We start from the raw sequence: 19661 nt of genomic DNA, 5'->3' as shown, positions 1-19661 counted from the left end.
TCTTTTATGTGAAATATCTTATTCAGGTCAGTACCAGATAAAAAATAACATGCATTTTGTATGATCACTCTTATTTTGGTAAAATAATTAACATTTTGCAGATTCTGCAAGGTGTACGTAAACTTTTGATTTCAACTGATATTGTATTTTTATGTCCAGTATAAATTGACACTATTAAATAAGTGTTCTAAAAATGAAGAAAAGAGAAAAGAAAGTTCATGTTTTTGGAACTGAAAAGGAAATTATGTCACTTTTAGAAAGTCATGTGATTTAGACGGTAACATTTATGATGGCAGCATGTGATAATGAAATGCAATGCATATGAAAATGAAAGAAATTAGTTATAAGGAGTATGTGAATGAAATTAAACTAAGCTTAACTTTGAAAAACATCCTTGGAGCAGCACTGAGTAAAATATGTGCACAGTGAATTAAATATTTACAGGGCATGGACTATTTTAACGACGTACTTTCTACGTTTCTGTGCTTTGACTGTGGTAGGACCCTTGCTGTCTATTAAGTCAGAAAGCTCTCGGATTTCATCAAAAATATCTTAATTTGTGTTTCGAAAATGAACGAAGTTCTTACAGTTTGGCATAACATGAGGGTGAGTAATTAATGACAGGATGAACTATCCCTTTAAATGTTAACCTTCTGCTAGCATGCTGGTCTTTCCTAGCTAGTAATGAGCTTTGTTAGCTTGAAATCTCCATTCTGTTAAAGTAATGTATTTTCTAAATCACATGAAATACTTAGTCAAGATTACTTCTCACTCCAAAATTCACCAAGACTTCACAGCATCTAATCTGAACAGAAATATTAAACAGTGCCACTCAGTTGAAGTGAATGTAAATAGTCAAAACTGTTTAACATGGCAAACAGCTTTCTAAACAGTCACATCCACTTGAAATGTTCTGTGTACAAGTTCAAGATGAGTTACGGCACTCAGTACTGTTATGAGTTGACACTTATTTCTGAAAGCCTCAAGGGTCCTCAGCTGTTAGGGTTATTTGAGATTCCCGTGCTGTAGGACAGGAGATGTATACATTATGGGACCACTCCGCTTTCATTCGTGCATAAATCTTGGGGAATTGCTGAGTTACAGTAATTGTGGCGAGCTGAGTCAGAGCTCCTCCGAGTGATGCCGCTCTGATTCACGACCTTGATCGCTTATGTTCTTCCATTATTCTAATCGCTTTTATTCCGCATCTGAAAGCTAATGAGTCTCTCTCAGCCATCGCCTAATTCATCCAGAGATGTCTGGAATGGAAAAAACTGTGTGAAGCACATTTATACACTACCAGTCAAAAGTTTTTGAACAGTAAGATTCTTAATGTTTTTTTAAAGACGTCTCTTCTGCTCACCAAGCCTGCAGTAAAAGTCTGAAATATTTTTACTATTTATAATAACTGTTTTCTATTTTAATATATTTTTAAAATGTAATTTATTCCTGTGATCAAAATTTAAAAATCTAAATTTTCAGCAACATCACTCCAGTCTTCAGTGTCACATGATCCTTCAGAAATCATTCTAATATGCTGATTGTGCTGTTCAAGAAATAATTATTATTTATTTAAAACAGTTGAGTAGTCTTACACTTTTTTCAGGATTCTTGGATGAATAAAAAGCTCCAAAGATAAGCTTTACCTGAAATAAAAAGCTTTAAAAAATAAAAATGTTGTTATTACTGTTAAAAAGTAAGAGTTTTAAAAGTCTCTTGCTCACCAAGGCTGCATTTATTTGACAAAGAAATACAGTAAAAACAGTAATATTGCACTGTAACAAACAATTTGTTAAGTCAACTTAAAACAATTTGTTACCTGGCTGCCTTAATCTTTAATAATCTTTAAACTTTTTTTGAGTTGACTGAACTTAAAAATTTAAGGCAGCTGGGTAACTTGCCCAGCTTAAGTTGAATCAACTCAAGTAAATTTTAAGTTTAACAAACCCATTTTTTAAGTCAACTCAAATATTTAAGTTGTCACTTAGTACAACTTAACTTTTTTAAGTTGACTAAACTTTTCTTGAGTTGACTGAACTTAAAATTTATTTGAGTTGATTTGAAGGCAGTAGAGTAACAAATTATTTTAAGTTGACTTAAGTTTAGTTTTTTGTTTATTACATTGTGCAAAATATTATTATAGTTTAAAATACCTGCTCTGTATTTGAATATTTTTTAAATGTATTATATTTGTGGTAACAATTACTCAGTCTTCAGTGTCACATGATCCTTCAGAAATCATTCTAATATGCCGATTTGCGGCTCAAGAAACATTCCTTGTTATTTTCAGTGTTTAAATAATAATTATGTTAAATGAAATGTTACTGCTGAAAGAATAATTTTAAGTTTTTTTGTTTGTTTACTTTTTTGTTTAAATAAAATATTAAACACTAAGAAAATGCAAAAAAAAAATTAAATAAAATTATAATGTTGAGATGACTAAATCATTACATTTTTAATGTATTTGGTGCATATACAAATACAATATCTTGTTATTATCAAAGTTGAAACCAGTTCTGTTTAATATTTTTTGGAAACCTAATTGTTAATTGCTTAAAAGAAATGCATTTATTTGAAATGTAACAATAAAATATTATAAAGACACCAACATTATAAATGACACCCGTGACCAATGCATTATTGCTGAATTAAAAAAAATATATATATATTTTTGATTTTTTGAATTTATAAGATTCTAATTAATCAAAATACAACACAGTACATTCTGTATATTAAACATAATTTTATTTTATATATTTCATAGTATTTTCTACATAGATGGGAAATGGCAAAGACAACACAGATTCTCTCACAGAGGAACTTATTTAAAACATGGGATTTCCCCCACATTGAATTACAAAATACAAAAAATTACATTCGCACTCACCACACCCACAGCACAGACATACGGCAGATCATAACAACAAATACTTGCAACAGCTGCCAATAATATGTACATCAACACTGTACTATGTCAGTTGAAACACTATAGACTACAGTCAATGGGGGAAGGGAGCACATGCAATATTATTTGATGACACATGCACCAGTCCGCTAAACCAGTCTTCAAAGCCAGTCGCATTCAGGTCATCGTTGCATCCAATAAAATGTACTCTTATGGAAATCCCTATTCATAACAAAAAATATCGAACCCTAGTAGTTTAGAATACAAAATGCAGCTGTTTGTGATATTCACACGCACACATACACACTGTATACATGATTTTTCAATCGCTTCAGTTTCTTTCATACTTTGGCAGTATTTTTGATCTTTCTAATGATTAGTAAGCATTTTGACAGTTTGTCAAGAAGCATAATCGAGCCATAAAAAAGCTGCACAGAGATTTTTTTTATGCCTTAAGTTTGATTGCCTTTGATCACTGAAAACTTCTAAAACTGCAGAACGTCTGCAGCATGAGAAGATAAAGCCAGCGGAGTTCACATTTAACATTACTATTCACCAAGCGCAGCAATTCAGACACATCTTAAAGGAATAGCTCACCCAAAAATGAAAATTTGCTGAACATGTATTCACCCCGAGGCCATTCAAGATGTAAATGAGTTTGTTTCTTCACCCAAACAGATTTTTGAGAAGTTTAGCATTAGATCACTTGCTTACCAATGTGGAAAAAGTCCATACCCTGAGATCGACTTTTTCACTTAGGAAAGTGTTATAATGGATATGGATTATGGATATAGACTCATATGTGACCCTGGACCACAAAACCAGTCTTGAGTAGCATGGGTATATTTGGCAATAGCCAAAAATACATTGTATGGGTCAAAATGATGACAAAAATCATTAGGATATTAGGTAAACATCATGTTCCATGAAGATATTTTGTAAATTTCCTACCATAAATATATAAAATATAATTTTTGAATAGTAATATGCATTTAGACAAATTTAAAGGCGATTTGTATCTATAATAGTATTTTTGTTTTACACTGTAAAAAACAAACAAAAAACTATTTGTTGAAGCAACTTAAAATGTTAAGTTGTACTGTTACAACTTAGATATTTAAGTTGACTAAACAAAAAAATAATGTAGTTTGTTAAACTTAAAAGCTTGTTTTGTTACCCAGGTGTCTTAATATTTAAAGTTGAATCAACTTGAAATGTTAAGTTGTGACAACTTAGAAGTTAACTAAACTTTTTTTTAAGTTGATTGAACTTAATATCCTAATGATTTTTGGCATAAAAAATTACTATTATAAACTACCTAAAATTACTTAAAATTTTAAGTACAGATCATGTTCCATGAAGATATATTGTAAATTTCCTACCATAAATTTATCAAAACTCAATTTTTGATTAGTAACATGCATTTAGACAAATTTAAAGGCGATTTTCTGAAAAAAAAAAAAATGTACCTTCAGATTCCACATTTTAAATAGTTGTATCTATAATTGTATTTTTACTTTACACTGTAAAAAAAAAATAACCAAAAAAAATGTTGAGTCAACTTAAAATAATTTGTTACCCTGCTGACTTAACATTTCAAGCTGACTAAACTTATTTGAGTTGACTGAACTTAAAAGTTTAACAACTTTTAACAAAAGTTTAACAAGTGACAACTTAGATATTTGAGTTGACAACTTCACATTTCAGGTTGACTAAACTTAAAACTTTACAGCAGCCGAGTAACTAATTATTTTAAGTTGACCTAACAAATTTGTTTTACAGTGTATGCCAAAAATCATTAGGATATTAAGTAAAGATTATGTTCCATGAAGATATTTTGTAAATTTCTTACCGTAATTATAACAAATTATAATTTTTGATTAGTAATATGCATTGCTAAGAATTTAATTTGGACAACTTTAAAGGCGATTTTCTCAATATTCTGAGTTTTTGCACCCTCAGATTGCAGATTTTCAAATAGTTGTATGTCGGCCAAATATTGTCCGAACAAACCATACATAAATGGAAGCTTATTTATAAACAAATTGACCCTTATGACTGGTTTTGTTGTCCAGGGTCACATATATTAAATTTGTTTCTTACAAACACACAGCTTTTTGCTTCACAAGTTGTTAAATGATGGACTGGAGTGGTGTGGATTACTTGTGGATTATTGTAATGTTTTTATCAGCTGTTTGGACTCTCATTCTGATGGCACCCATTCACTCCACTGATCAACAGGGGATGTAATGCTACATTTCTCCAAATCTTATCCATGAGGTGAGCTATTCCATTAACAAAAAAGTCAAAAAGCTGTACATTTCCCAACAACCAATGACACATCAACTTACCAGGGACCTATATTTGATATTTCATAAACATACATCTTATATTTCACATTGCGTACTACTTTTTGATACAGCAGAGAACCAGCCTCTGCCTCAGTCGCATGTACAAATCAATGCAACCTTTAAAATTTTGCTCTGAAATGTGCTTTCATCGCTAAAATGGAATGCTTGAAAACATTTCATAGCACACTGATTTCGGTGAGCACATATGGGCACAGATATGTCTTACAGAAATAATCATCCATCCAACAGCTGGTTTCCAGTCTGACAATGACATGCAACACTACAATCAGTCATTTAACACATACATACAGTTTTTCCAACCAAACTGGACGGGGTGCGATTGAACTCGCGAATTAGGCCGCATTATCTCTAGACACTAATAACATCATTTAAAACCACACCGTAGACGTTTTAAGGTCATGCAATAATTCTACAGGGCAAACAAGTTGCATTTCACACAGATGTGTTTGCTTTCCCTGAAAGTGACTGGTAATACTGATAGTGCTTCTGTGGCTTTCAGCCATTGAGCTTCATATACTATAGGCTTCCCCTCTATAACCCCACTCATCATTTTTGTAACCTAGAACATGACCTCCTCACAGCTGCCGTAGTCACTCTCCACCATATCTGAGCCAGCATAAGTGCGAGATGTCCTTCTATTAGATCCAGGCCGACTGGATCCGTCGCCTTCCGCGTAGGAAGGCTGTGCCACGCTCAAACGCACGCTGAGCCTCTTGTAGCCGCTGGAGACGTTGTCCAGGCTGCGCGCGTGCTGGGTAGGGTAGTAGCTTATGGCAGTGTACTCATTAGGGCACTGAGAGCTGGGCAGCGGGAGGCCATCCGGCCCCAAGAAGTCATCTAAATTCTGATTGCTGTAACAAGGGGGTAATGGAGCGCGGCGGTCGGCACGGTCCAGCGGGAAAGGGAAGCCTCCGAAACGAGAGTTCCTGCGTGACTCGGTGGTAGCCGTCGAGTAAGTGCTTTCCACAATGTCGAACTGTGGGAACTCTTGAACCGAGGGTCGGCCGTAGTAGTCAGGATCAGCTGGGTACACTGTGAATGAGAGATATTATTAGAAATCGTTTAATTGTTGCTACTAGTAGATGAGTTAGGTCTAAGTCGACTAGTCGTACCACATGACTTAAGTTGCGCTTAGTCTATACAAGTGCTTTACAAATAGTGACGCACCAGTATGGCATCAATATTGGTGTCAATATTGACACTACTGTTGGTAAGATTGGGGTTGGAAAGATTTTTTGGTAAGAGGTTTTTAAAAGAAATGAATCAGGGCTGCATTTATGTGATCAAAAATGCAGCAAAAATTTAAATTTTATTATTTTTAAATGTTTTTAATATATTTTAAAATTTAATTTATTTGTGATAGCAAAACTAAATTATTCCAGTCTTTAGTGTCACGTGATCTTCAGAAATCATAGTGGTGCTCAAGAAACATTTATTATTACTATCAATAATATAGTTGTGTTGCTCAATATGTTTGTCTCATCTAAATCAATTAAAAACTAATTAAAAAACAAAAACTAAACTTTCTAAAAAAAATACTTGTATTTTTTTAATCTAAACAAAATAAAACAAACAAATAAACCTTATTAACATTTAATTTTTTTAATTACTTTACCTTTTTTTCTAAAAAATACTTTACTTTTACTTTACTTCTGCTTTTTTATTTAAATAAATAAAAAAATAGCTTTTTAAACATTTTACATTTTTTAAATACCTTTTTTCTAAAAAAAAAAATACTTTACTTTTTTTATTATTTATTTAACTTTTTCATCTAAATAAATTAAAAACAAAAAAAAAAAATTTAAATACTTTTTTCCAGAAAATACTTTACTTTTACTCATCTAAATAAAATAAAAACAAATACCCTTTTTAACATTGAAAGTTTTTTTTAAATACTTTACATTTCCTTTTTTAATCTAAATTAATAAATACTTCACTTTTTCTAAAAACAATACTTTACTTTTACATTACCTTTACTTTTTCATCTAAATTAATAAAAAATACATTTTATTTTTTAAAACCTTTTTTTTAATAAATTGACTTTTTTATATAAATAAATAAATTTCTAAAAAAAAATTTTTTTTGTCTCAATAAGTTAAAAACAAACAATCTAACTTTTTTTTTAAAGAAATAGGTTGTTAACATTTATAATTATGTTAAATGAATTAACATGTATTAATAAGTTGAATAAATAATAATTAAATAAATTGCTGATGCCTGTTTGATTTTTAACTTACAACCTATTTTGAGTTCGTTTTAAGCCAGCCATATAATAATTTTTAACCAATAATTGAGTTAAATAAAACTACCCAGAAGGTCGGGTTAAACAGTTTGCTATAATTGCTATATTTCACCCAGCATTGAATTGTTTTTAACCCAGCATTTTTAGAGTGTACAAAATGAGATTTGTGTTTAGATTTACTTTAAGTGAGAGTTAGATGATGGCAGGACAAAATGTATAAAAAGTGGAAATAAACATGTACAATAAAGCACATAAAATGTGCACTAATATATATTTACATACTGATAAACTGAAAATTACCACTATCATCCAAACATGATATATGTTAATAAACCAATAAAAACCCCAAAATAACCAAATAAAGTGTCACTCAGAGTCTTTCCCACTATGCGAGTGGGATGTGACTGTTTTGCACTGTTATGACACAGTTTGGTGATCCACTCGTAAACTTTCCATCAACGCAATGCCACAAACAGCAGAGACACATAGTATGAGTTCAAATTCTCAACTGTTTTTGAAATGATTAAGTGTTAAGGATGTGCTTGAGAACTGAATATGTCTCAGTTTTAAATGTGATATTTACAGTTATTAAGCCATAGCTTTTAAGTAGAGGCACACATGAGAAAGAGCTATAATTGAATGTGACCCGTGCATGCTTTTCCATTGACCTGCACAAGCGCACGCAGCTATTTGTCCTCCACCTCTCTCGTCTTTTATGATGTGACTAAATTCCTAATGAAGTAAGTGCCTGCAGAAGCTGGGAAAATAGTAAATAAAAGTCAAGTTCTCACCTTCGTAGTCGTGCTCCCAGTTGTTTTTCATAATAGAGTCGTTATCAGAGCTGGTGGAGGGCGGAGGAGGTAGATTGGGGGCCACGCTGCAAATCACAGGACCCTGAGGCCTGTGGGACCGAGAGCCCACCTGAGGGCCGAGCTCTCGCTGTTCACGAGGTTTGAGGGAACGGAAAGGACTGCTTTCCAGATCACCTACAGAGCCAATCAGGGTGTTGATCTCCATTGGAGAGCTGATCTCGGTTTCTTTTATCATTGTTTTGGGCAATGTTGGGAAGTAGCCGTTGGAGTCTTGCACGCAGCCGGACTTGTGCTTCTTACGGCTGACGTAGTGTTTTCGGAAACACACAAAGGCCACGATGAGGAGGACAAGCCCCAATATGCCTGCGCAGATCTCTGCGATTTCCACATATGGAGGGGAGGTGGTGCGCTCACAGTGAATCGAGTTTCCTGCCACCGAACAGGCGAAACCAGCCAGACATGGATTGGGGGTGCATGCATTCTGACATCTGCAATGAGAAAGGAACAAATGCCTGAATGTAGGAGTGTGTGTGTGGGCCACACCAATCTAGATATTCTCATACACAGATGAGAGATACACTTTTCAAAACTATGTATCTTCTGCCTATCAAACATCCAGTGCATCAGATACATTTCTTTTCAATTTTCTTTATTTATGCAAACAGTTATGTTATCAAGCTATCATCTGGGTGTTGCCACATAACTCTTTTCATCTTAAGGAATAAATAAAAAAAAACATGTGTGCTTTTTTATATAATTCCATATTTTTTCTCTGAGATATCTTTGCAGATTAGTTATTATATAATGCTACTGTTAACTCTTTCTCTGCCAGTCAACATTTTTGATCATTTTAATGAAATGGTTAGACTGTTTTGTTGTATTAATATATGAACATGCAATATGTCAATAATTATTACACCAGTTAATAAACAAAAAAATATTTTCTTCTAGCTTCATGCATTCTTTTTTTTAATCAACACTTGATTGTGGGTAAGTTTTATTAAAAATGGCAACACTTTGAACAAAAAGCTGAAAAAACCATCCCTCTATACACCAAGTATGCAAGTTGCATGTGAACCAGAGCCAAACATTTGTGCGCATAAAAAACAAATATGGACAAAAATGTCAAAATGTCAGGTTTAACGCAGTAAGTTATGTCTTAAGTGAACATAAAAGAATTGGGAACGTGATCTGTGCATTTGGTCTTAAAGTGACAGCAGCCAATAAACCTGTCGCTGTCTCTGGCATTTAATCTGTATAAAACAACAAAAGAAAGCTTTCACTAAATACATTTTGTAAGTTCATTTTAATAAGAATCAATGTATATTTACACTACCAGTCAAATGTTTTTGAACAATAAGATTTTTAATGATTTTTAAGTCTCTTCTGCTCACCAAGCCTGCATTTAATTAAAGTACAGCAAAAACAGTACAATTTTGAAATATTTTTACTATTTAACATAACATGTTTTCTATTTGAATATATTTTAAAATGTAATTTATTATTAAAAATGTAATTTTGTATTATTATTATTATCAATATTTAAAACAGTATTTTTTTTTCAGGATTCTTTGATCCAAAGTTCCAAAAGATCAACACTTATCTGATATAAAAATTTCTATTAATAGAAATGAATACTTTTTTTATTTAGCAAGGATGCTTTCTATTTCAATTCTAATTTCTATTTCAGATAAATGCTATTCTTCTGAACTTTCTATTCATCAAAGAAACCTGAAAAAAAACTACTCCGCAGTTTTCAACATAATAATAATAATAATAATAATAATAATTATTATTATTATTATAATAATAATTTTATTAAATGTTTTCTGAGCAGCAAATCAGAATATTAGAAGGATTTCTGAAGGATCATGTGACTGGAATAATGATGCTAAAATTCCGCTTTAAAATCACAGGAATAAATTACATTTTAAAATATATTAAAAAAATTTAAGCAGGCTAAACTTTATTTATACCTTTTCTTTGTATTGTTTTTGTAATTTTCTTTTTTATTGTACTAGTTTATTCAACTGATGTTTGCTTAAGACTGGTACTAAAGACATGTCAAAAAAGAAATGACAAATCTTTATTTTTGATAACAATAATTGAAAATCTTATTGATATTTTAAGTGCTATTTGTGTGTCTATTTAACAAGTGGAAAGGCGTGGAAAACGGATTGCCTGAACAAAGTGCTATCATTTTGCTTAAGTTGATATGTGCAGTATATTTTTTCTTCATATAGAAGAAAACAATAACTGCATTTTGCATTTGGACATAAGCATCTAGCATTATTTCATAAGTAAACATTGTTGTTAAAGTTTTGACGCTGTGACGACCAATATGGTGTTATGCTTTGATGAGCAAAGAAACAGACATACAGAAGGACATCTATTGATTGGAATTCTCACTCCATGACTAATTTCCTCAAGCTTTGGTGTTATATATGAATGAGGGCAATCAATAACATTTTAATTTGTTAACTCAAAGGCGCACTGCGAATGGCAAACTCACATAACGTGTCTAACCTGTGTGGGCGAGTATTTATTCTCATGCAAATTAGTCAGACTTCTCAATGCCTTCACCAAGGACATAATATGCATGTGTGATTTCAAGAGCGTCACTGTGTGAGTCTCACCTGTTTCCAGCAATTTGTACAGAGCAGTTGCAGATGTACCCGTGATTATTTGGCATACACACACCATTAGCACATGGCTGGGATGCACAAGGATCGTCCGGCAGTTCTCTGTTTCTGCCGTTCTCACAGCGAGAGCCAAAGTACGGCGATAGACAGCTACAGCGAAACTCTGGAGGACAAACGGGAAAAAATGCATCTTAGATTAATGGTCAATATAACAAAGACATTTCCACAGGAACTCCTCTGTGCTAGGATGAAAGTGTAGACTGACACTGGGCTTTTGAGAGATCTTTTGAGTGAAGATACAACGGAGACTCCCTAGCTTTATTTCCATATCTGTGTAGTGATACTCCAAAGACATTACAGCATTTCTGTTTGTTGTCCCTTACCAGTTTGTTAAGGGACCTGGTTTAATATTCAAGAATTAATTATCTACTTCACAATCGTATAACATCAAACAGAGATGAATGCAAAAAAGGAAATTTATAGAGGGTGAATACTTTTGCACCACTTTCACTATGTGCTATTTAAATGATGTAGCATTATAATCATCCATATATCAACCAAGATGGGAAACAGGTAGATCAGTGAAGACAATGTGTGCAGATTTAGAGTAAAGCTGCTTTCCTACCTCCACTGGGGTCTTCAACACAAGTGCCTCCATTCTCACAAGGATTATTGGCACAGATCTTTACATCAGAGCAGCACTGGTAGATCCCGAAGAGTCTGCCGGTCTGCGGGCCAGTTCCTGTCATCCCCTCCTCTCCTCTCACTGCTTGTCCATTGAACTGTACGCTCTCCAAACAGCCGGTGAAGCCCAGTTGCTCTGCATCTGTGCTGGGATTGGAGCTGGCCAGCACCAGGGCCCCACCGGACTGACTGAGCCTGCAAGGTTGAGGCAGAACCACCGAGTTGGAGTGGCTGGCATCAATGGTGAGTCTTAGGGTTGTGCCGTTGACCTCCAGAGAGACGTGATGCCAGCGGCCGTCGGCCACAGGGTGGTTGGCCACATGCAAACTGGCAGGAAGCATGTTGCCGCATCTATATCTGAGCCACAGCTCCTTGTCCACCAGCTAGAAAACAAACACAAATGAGTCAATGACAAATAACAGTATTTCATGATGAGAACTGGGAAGATCTTTTTTAAAAAGTTAGAAAATGTACTGTAATGTAAATGTAAATATTTATAATAAAAAGGTTACATATACTGTCTAGAGTTAAAGGAACTGTATGTAAGAAATTTATTTCAGTTAATCATAAAATGGCCCTGACATGTCACTAGACATTAAGAAATCATGTTCATTTCAAATACTTATATCACTGACAGCAGTGGTCCGGCCAGGATATTGTCATTTAAAAGTGAGAGTTGCAGCCCACAACTGATGTTATTGTTGTCATTTTGTGTTTTGGTTTGAGGCTCCACCCTCCAGCTATCTACTAATCACGAAGTCAGTAGAGTTTCGTCATCCGGGTTGCCATCTCTGTTACAGCTGCAGCTACGAACGTGTCGGAAAAACATGTATAACGTTACGAAACCTAAAAGACCTCGTTATGAATCCGAAATACGTCGTGACAAAGTCTGAAATAAATCAAGGATTTGTATAGGAGATGCCTTTGAAAGATGGAGATGGCTGAAAACGGATCCTGCAGTTTAGCTGGCAACCTCGAGTCAGGGGGGAGGGGGAGGGGATACACCGTTCTACAATATTTTGAAAGTGATTGCAGTACCAGTTTTGGCCTACATACAGTTCCTTTAATGAACGAACCATTAAAAGGCTCCAAATGAATCACTACCACTCAGACTCAGGCTCCAAACAAATTACTACCACACAGACTCGAAGATGAATCACTAGCACACAGACATGAGCTACAAATTCTCATCACCGCACAGACTCACATTTCAAATGAATCATTACTGCTCCGACTTGGCCTCCAAATGAATCACTACAGCATAGACTCAGGCTCGAAAATGAATCACTACTGCGCAAACTCAGGCTCCAAAAGAATCACTACTGTGCCAAGTTGGGCACCAAATGATTCACTATTGTACACACACAGCCTCCAAATGAATCACTACTGCATAGACTCAGGCTCGAAAATGAATCACTACTGCGCAGAGTCAGGCTCCAAAAGAATCACTACTGTGGCTCCAAATGATTCACTATTGTACACACACAGCCTCCTATTGCTCTGGCTCCAAGTGAATCACTATTACTCAGACTCGTGCTCCAAATTAATCACTACTGTGCAGACTCAGGCTCCAACTGAATCACTATTGCTCAGACTCAGGCTCCAAATGAATCACTACTGTGCAAACTCAGGCTTGTAAATAAATCACTACTGCACAGTAGTAGTTGCGCACACTGAGCTCCAAATGAATCACTACTACACAGACTCTGGCTTCAAATGAATCACTACCACTCAGAATCAGGCTCCAGTTGAATCACTACTGTGTAGACTCGTCTCCAAATGAATCACTGATGCACAGACTCAGACTACAAATGAAACACTACTGTGCAAACTTGGGCTTCAAATAAAACTCGAGTCTGAAAACTAATCACTACTGCACAAACTCTGGCTCCAAATGAATCACTACTGTGCAGAATAAGACTCCAAATGAATCACTACTGTGCAGATGTGGGTTCCACATGAATCACTACCATGCAAACTCTGGCTCCAAATGAACTACTGCTTCACCAAATCGCCCTCTATATGAATCACTACTGCGAAAACTCTGGCTCTAAATGAATTACTACTGCACTGACTTCAACATGGCTCCAAATGTCGTAGTTTTTCACAAGATGACAGTGGCCATACTGAGATTTTTTGGCTACCCTTTTGTAGTGGAAGGAAGTGGAGACGCGTCATCTATCTTTTTTTTGTTTGTTTGTTTTACAGTCTATGGTCGAACTACATTAACAATTTAGTAGTAGTAGTAGTAGTAGTAGTAGTAGTAGTTTTATTGTCATTGTACCATTTGCATGTACAACGAAATTTAAAAGTGCCAACCAAAGTGCAACAATCATACATACATTCAAACAATAAAAAAGATGTACTAATTAGTCTAAAAATAATTAAATTAGATTAAAAAAATCTATCTTAACAAAGCTGTAAAATACTAAACAGCCTACTCGAGTCGTAAAGAAAGCTAAACTAAAAAAAAAATCTTAACTTTAAACTTCAAAAGAAGTAGGTAGAGTCTGAAATTTAAGGCATGTTCATCACAGAAGAGACATCTATGAATTGCATATCGAATGTATTTTTGAAAAGACTAAAGAAAAATAAGCATCGTGTCTTTGACTCAAAATAAAATCACCTTCAGTCTGAGAAATATTAAAAAAAAAAAACATCAAAACAAAAGTACACACTTATTAGCTTTAGCCTGACGTCTGCGGCTTGAATAAAGTGACATATTTACGTACTGTGCCCAGGTTGCTGAAGAGCAAGCAAAGCTCTTGCTGAGCTAGGTTAGATAGGTTGTGTTTTTGCACAGCTAGAAGCATGTGCTCCCTGCACTCGCTCTGTGGGAGATAAGAAGCTCTTTGTGTGCGCAGAAGGTGGTTGTGAAAGACAGAGCTTGCGGGAGAACGTGGTTAGTTCTCCTTCAATCGCACCAACAACTTTGTGATGCAAAGCCACAGTCCAATCAAGAGAGTTCAAACAAACGCTGACATTAGCCATCCACCCACAAATAATGGATCACTCACGTATGCATGTATTAGTTTCCTGTTCTGTGCATTAAAAAAACATAGCTTGTGTGTGTGTGCACTTCACATTTGAAACTATTACACTGATGCTGAGAGTATGCATTATTAACAATCATCTCCTTCACACCAGCCTCTTAATTGCTGCGGAAGAATCTTCAGAGAGATTTGCGATGTATGAAGCACAGCGCAGAGCCTTTTGCTCTGATCTGATACCAGTCAGCCCATGGGTTTTGCTCATTTGCTTTCATTGGATGGAGCTGCTGTTTGATTTTGCTGTGCTGGGCTGAGCTGAGTGTGCAGTGGTGGTGGTGAGATGAGCACAAAAAAGGAAGAGGAACTTTTCCCAAGAGAACTCATCGATGGTGAATGTTCGATCTGAGTTTTGGTTCCTTGAGGGCAATGCCGAGTTTGACAGGTAAGAAAGCTGTTTATCCACCAGAGTCCACATCAAAAAATCTCCATGTGCTTGTAAATCAAAAACAAAACATCAGTTAACTAAACATTTATGCTCAAGTAACCAATGGTGAGTATCCTTAAGGAAAAGACATTCCCTGCCCTGTTATTTGTCTTCAGAAATGATGACAGCAAAGTATGATGGCAAAAATTCTGTTTGCTGATGTGGTTTAACTAACAAATATTCATCATAAACAATTGTCTGTCAGTTGTGGCATTCTGTGGCCAAATAATTCAGATTAATATTACATGTGCATTCATTTATTTGTCCAAAAGCCACATAATAAGTGAGATAATGTACATTGAGCTGGTCGTTTTAGCAAAATAAGCTGTTTATGGATAATAAAAATGCCCTGATTATTCAGTCATACAGCCTGACTGCCTGGCTATTATCCCTCATTTGATTATTGTTATTATCCCAATGAATGATTGGATAAAAGCAATGTTTCTGCTTTATTGTCCACTGCATTCATATAACTCCACATGTACAAACCCTAGTGAAAGAATATACTAAAATGCATTTGAAATACATTTATTTGGTACTAGGTATTCTACATTACGCTATGTATAAACCCCTAATGAGTAGGTTTGACTAATTTAGTAATTTCCATGAGCACAAATCTTAATGTTTAAGCATATAATGATATTCTAGGGGATTGAGGGCTTACAGCAACAGTTTTGACAAGACACTTTGCAATTCTAACATGACAATGTCTTTGTGTATAAGGCAAGGTTCAAAAAGAAATAATTGATTCATTCAGTGTGGAAGAACCTGACTGGTACATTAAATATATTGCATTTAAAGACTGATATTATACAGAGATATCATACAGTCTTGATTAATAGTAATATTAAAACTAATTTTATGCAGAAAGAAATATGCATTGTACAATAAAGAAATACTCCAAATAAAGTATAATTATAATCTCACAAATGTCAGTATGTTTTAAGTGATATGTCAATAAATATGTCAACGGATTTGAAGTTTTGTATAAATGTACTGTAAATAAATTATAGCATAGGTTGTTTTTACTAGAAAATATTATTTGATTTAAATGGGAACCGGGTTGATAACAACTGGATTACTAAAATAAAAAGATTTTTTTTTTTTTTTTTTTTATTCTATTAAGAAGTGTGCAAAGCTCAATTTATTTGATTAAAAACACAGTTAAAATATTGTTAAATAACTATTACAATTTTCAATCTTAAAATGTAATTTATTCCTTCGATCAAAGCTGAATTTTCAGCATCTCTTGTCTTTAGTGTCACATGATCCTTCAGAAATCATTATAATATGATGATTTGCTGTTCAAGAAACATTTATCTTTATTATCAACATTAAAAGCAGTTGTGCTGTTTAAGTTGTGTTATTTACAGTCATTCTCTGGTGAATAGAAAGTGTATAAATGTCTTCGCTGTCACTTTTGACCAATGTGATGCATCCTTGCTGAATGAAGGTATTCATTTTTTATAAAATACATAATCAAAAAATTAAAATTAAAATTAAAATTAAAATCTTACTAACCCCAAACTTTTAAATTATGCATATACCATTTAAAAGTTTGGGTGGGGTCATTAGAATTTTTTTTTAAAGAAATTAATGCCTTTATTCAGCAAAGATGCATTTAATTGTTCAAAAGTGACAGTAAAGACATTTATAATGTTATGGATGCTTTCTGTTTTGAATAAATGCTGATCATGCATGCATGTTTGAATTTTCTATTCATCAAAGAATGACTGTATAGTGTATATAGATATGTTAAACAGCCTTTTCTCAATTCTATCTACCATCTTAGATAAAATGTTGAATTAGAATTTGGCCCACTAACAGATCTAAGATGAATCATTTTGCCACCTGCTGTTTGGAAGAGTCTTGGCATCAGGATTGTGTCTGTGATGCCTTACAATGCTGTCTAGGCAGGTTTTGTAACAGACCTCCTGATGTGAGTCTGGTTAAAAGAAAAACCTAATTATTGTGATCAATGCCCCCATGCTCGGACTCCTCACTGCATTAAAGGGTATCGGTTCCAGCGTATCTATCCCGCCACAGATCTAGTTTCTCTTAATAACATTAGAACGCAGCTGTCAGTATTCATAAATGCTACAGCTGCTTAACTGACAAGTCACCTTTTCTTCTTTTTCTCTTGTCAGAAGTGGCTTTGCTCAAACAGCCTCGATTTCCATTTGAAAGTAATTACTTAAAAGGTAAGAAAACGGAAAGTACTAAGCTTAGCAGTTGATTCAAAGTGTACAAGTTTCCAAAGCGTAAGCTGTCGCTCCTTTCAGATTAAAAGAGTGAGAACTGATAGGAATTTGCTGAGGTGTGCCAGAATGCTAATTCTCCAGAGAGACACATGAATTATGTCATGTATAGCTTTGCAACGTGTGAAGATGAATGCCCTGAAGACTTCTTGGATGACCATGTTTAACAATTCCTTTTGAAGCCCCTTTTGCAACAAAGAAACGGTCCAGCTTGCCAAGTTTCAAAACCCAGAGGTAAAGCTTTGAAAAAAGGAGAGTGCACTTTTGATGTTGCAAGCCATTTAAATTGAATATTCAATTATGGCGCATAAACGAGGTGTCCTCCGGGAAAGATGCCATATGATTTTCAAGTCAAGCTTGCCGCATTTTTTTATCTCACTCAGAATGTATAGAACATGAATGCACTCTCAGTTTTTCTTTAGTGCGCTACCTTAAAGACTTTCTGTAGCTGGAGCTTCAAAGCTGCATTAGGCCGTTTAAATAAACAAATACTCAAAGAGCCCTCACTGTGCCTCTCGAGTCAAAGGAGGCGAGCAGTCAGCCATGAATTCATCATAACACTCATTTCAGAAATCCAGGTTGATTTATCACTGATGTGCTCAAAAGGTGGGATGAAATCCACATCACAAGCGCTTTCATTCCCTTCTGGAATGTGCTCCTGAATATTAATGCGTTTAATGCGTAGTTAGTCATTCACGAGAACAAACAAGCTTCTGCCGCAAACATTTGGACATTGTATTTGTCACAGGGTGGGTTTCCTGTGATCATTCTATTGTGATCTATATGGCAGGGTTTTCTTTGTGCTTTAGATTTATACCTACAGCAATTTGCTTTTTGAGCAAGACAAAATAGTTCTTTTGTCAGCGTGTTTGCAAAATGTCGTACCTCTAATTTTCCCCAGTCAGAGGCATTGGTGGACATCACTGTGCCCTCTGCTGCAGACGTCCTAAGTCGGAGAGACAGATGGAAGTTTTCTTTGCCCTCTTCCATTTGATAGAGGTATTTCAGATAACCCTTGCCGTCAAAACTCACAGCAGATTCTGCAACGCAGGATGCAAAAATATTAAATACATTTGCCAAATGCGCAGCAGCTGTCTGCTTCCTGTTCAAACTAATAACTGGAATCAAGTTAAACACGGACATCAAAACAGGCATCTTTAAAGGAATAGCTCACCCAAAAATGAAAACACTGCACTGTTTACAGTAAGATTTGTCCAAGATACAACTATTTTGAAAATCTGCAATCTGCAAAAAATTTATATATTGAGAATATCGCCTTTAAAGTTGTTCAAATGAAGTTCTTAGCAATGCATATCACCAATTAAAAATTAAGTTTTGACATATTTATGGCAGGAAATTTACTAAATATCTTCATGGATCATGGTCACATTTATGCTTTTATTCAGCAAGGATGCATTAACCTGATCAAAACTTACAGTATAGTCATATGCAATGTTACAAAAGATTATTATTTAAAATAAATGCTGTTCTATCTATTAACGAAAGAATACTGAAATAAAAAAGCAGCACATTTATTTTATTTTTTTTACATTGATAATAAGAAGAAATGTTTCTTGAGAAGCAAAACTGCATGTTATAATCATTTCTGAAGGCTCATGTGACACCGAAGAATAGAGAGTAATGATGCTGAAAATTTAGTTTTGCATCACAGGAATAAATTACAATTTTAAAATATATTCAAATAGAAAATTGTTATTTAAAATCTATTAAGAATTTGTCATAATATTACTGTTTTTTTTTTTTTTTTGTTTTTTGTTTATTGTTTTTTTGCGTAAGAGACTTCTTTCTAATGCATTAAAAAATCTATATATGTGACCCTGGACCACAAAACCAGTCATATGGGTAAATTTTTGCCCTTATTGAGATTTATACATAATCTAAAAGCTGAATAAATAAGCTTTCTATTGCTGTATGGTTTGTTTTAAAATTGAGATTTATACATAATCTGCTAAATAAATAAACTTTTCATTAATTAGGATAGGACAATATGTGACTGAGATACAACTATTTGAAAATCTGGAATCTAAGAAAATCACATTTAAAGTCCAAATGAAGTTCTTAGCAATGCATATTTACTAACCAAAAATTTTTAAGTTTTGATATATTTACCACAGGAAATTTACAAAATATCTTTACGGAACATGATCTTTACTTAATATCCTAATTATTTTTGGCATAAAAGAAAAATCGATAATTTTGACTACATGAAAACATGATAAAAATCTGATAATTATCAAAAGTCATATAGACC

At 34.2% G+C, this 19661-nt stretch overlaps 1 protein-coding gene across 1 annotated transcript in view; it reads right to left on the bottom strand.

Annotated features, from left to right (window-relative positions):
- Positions 1 to 2723: 2723 nt before the first annotated feature.
- fat2 (FAT atypical cadherin 2) overlaps positions 2724 to 19661 on the bottom strand; it is a 58776-nt gene continuing 41838 nt past the window's right edge. The window contains exons 19-23 of the mRNA XM_073820743.1: positions 18275 to 18429; positions 11599 to 12040; positions 10968 to 11136; positions 8311 to 8819; positions 2724 to 6309 (exon numbers count right to left, since the gene is read on the bottom strand). Coding sequence (XP_073676844.1) covers positions 5837 to 6309; positions 8311 to 8819; positions 10968 to 11136; positions 11599 to 12040; positions 18275 to 18429 — 1748 coding nt within the window. The 3' untranslated portion in view covers positions 2724 to 5836. The remainder of the gene's footprint in view (positions 6310 to 8310; positions 8820 to 10967; positions 11137 to 11598; positions 12041 to 18274; positions 18430 to 19661) is intronic.

Source organism: Garra rufa, chromosome 16 (assembly GCF_049309525.1).
Source record: "Garra rufa chromosome 16, GarRuf1.0, whole genome shotgun sequence".
In the NCBI taxonomy this organism is placed as follows: domain Eukaryota; kingdom Metazoa; phylum Chordata; class Actinopteri; order Cypriniformes; family Cyprinidae; genus Garra; species Garra rufa.
Note: the sequence above shows the minus strand (reverse complement) of the source record. Positions and strands in the feature narration are given on the sequence as shown.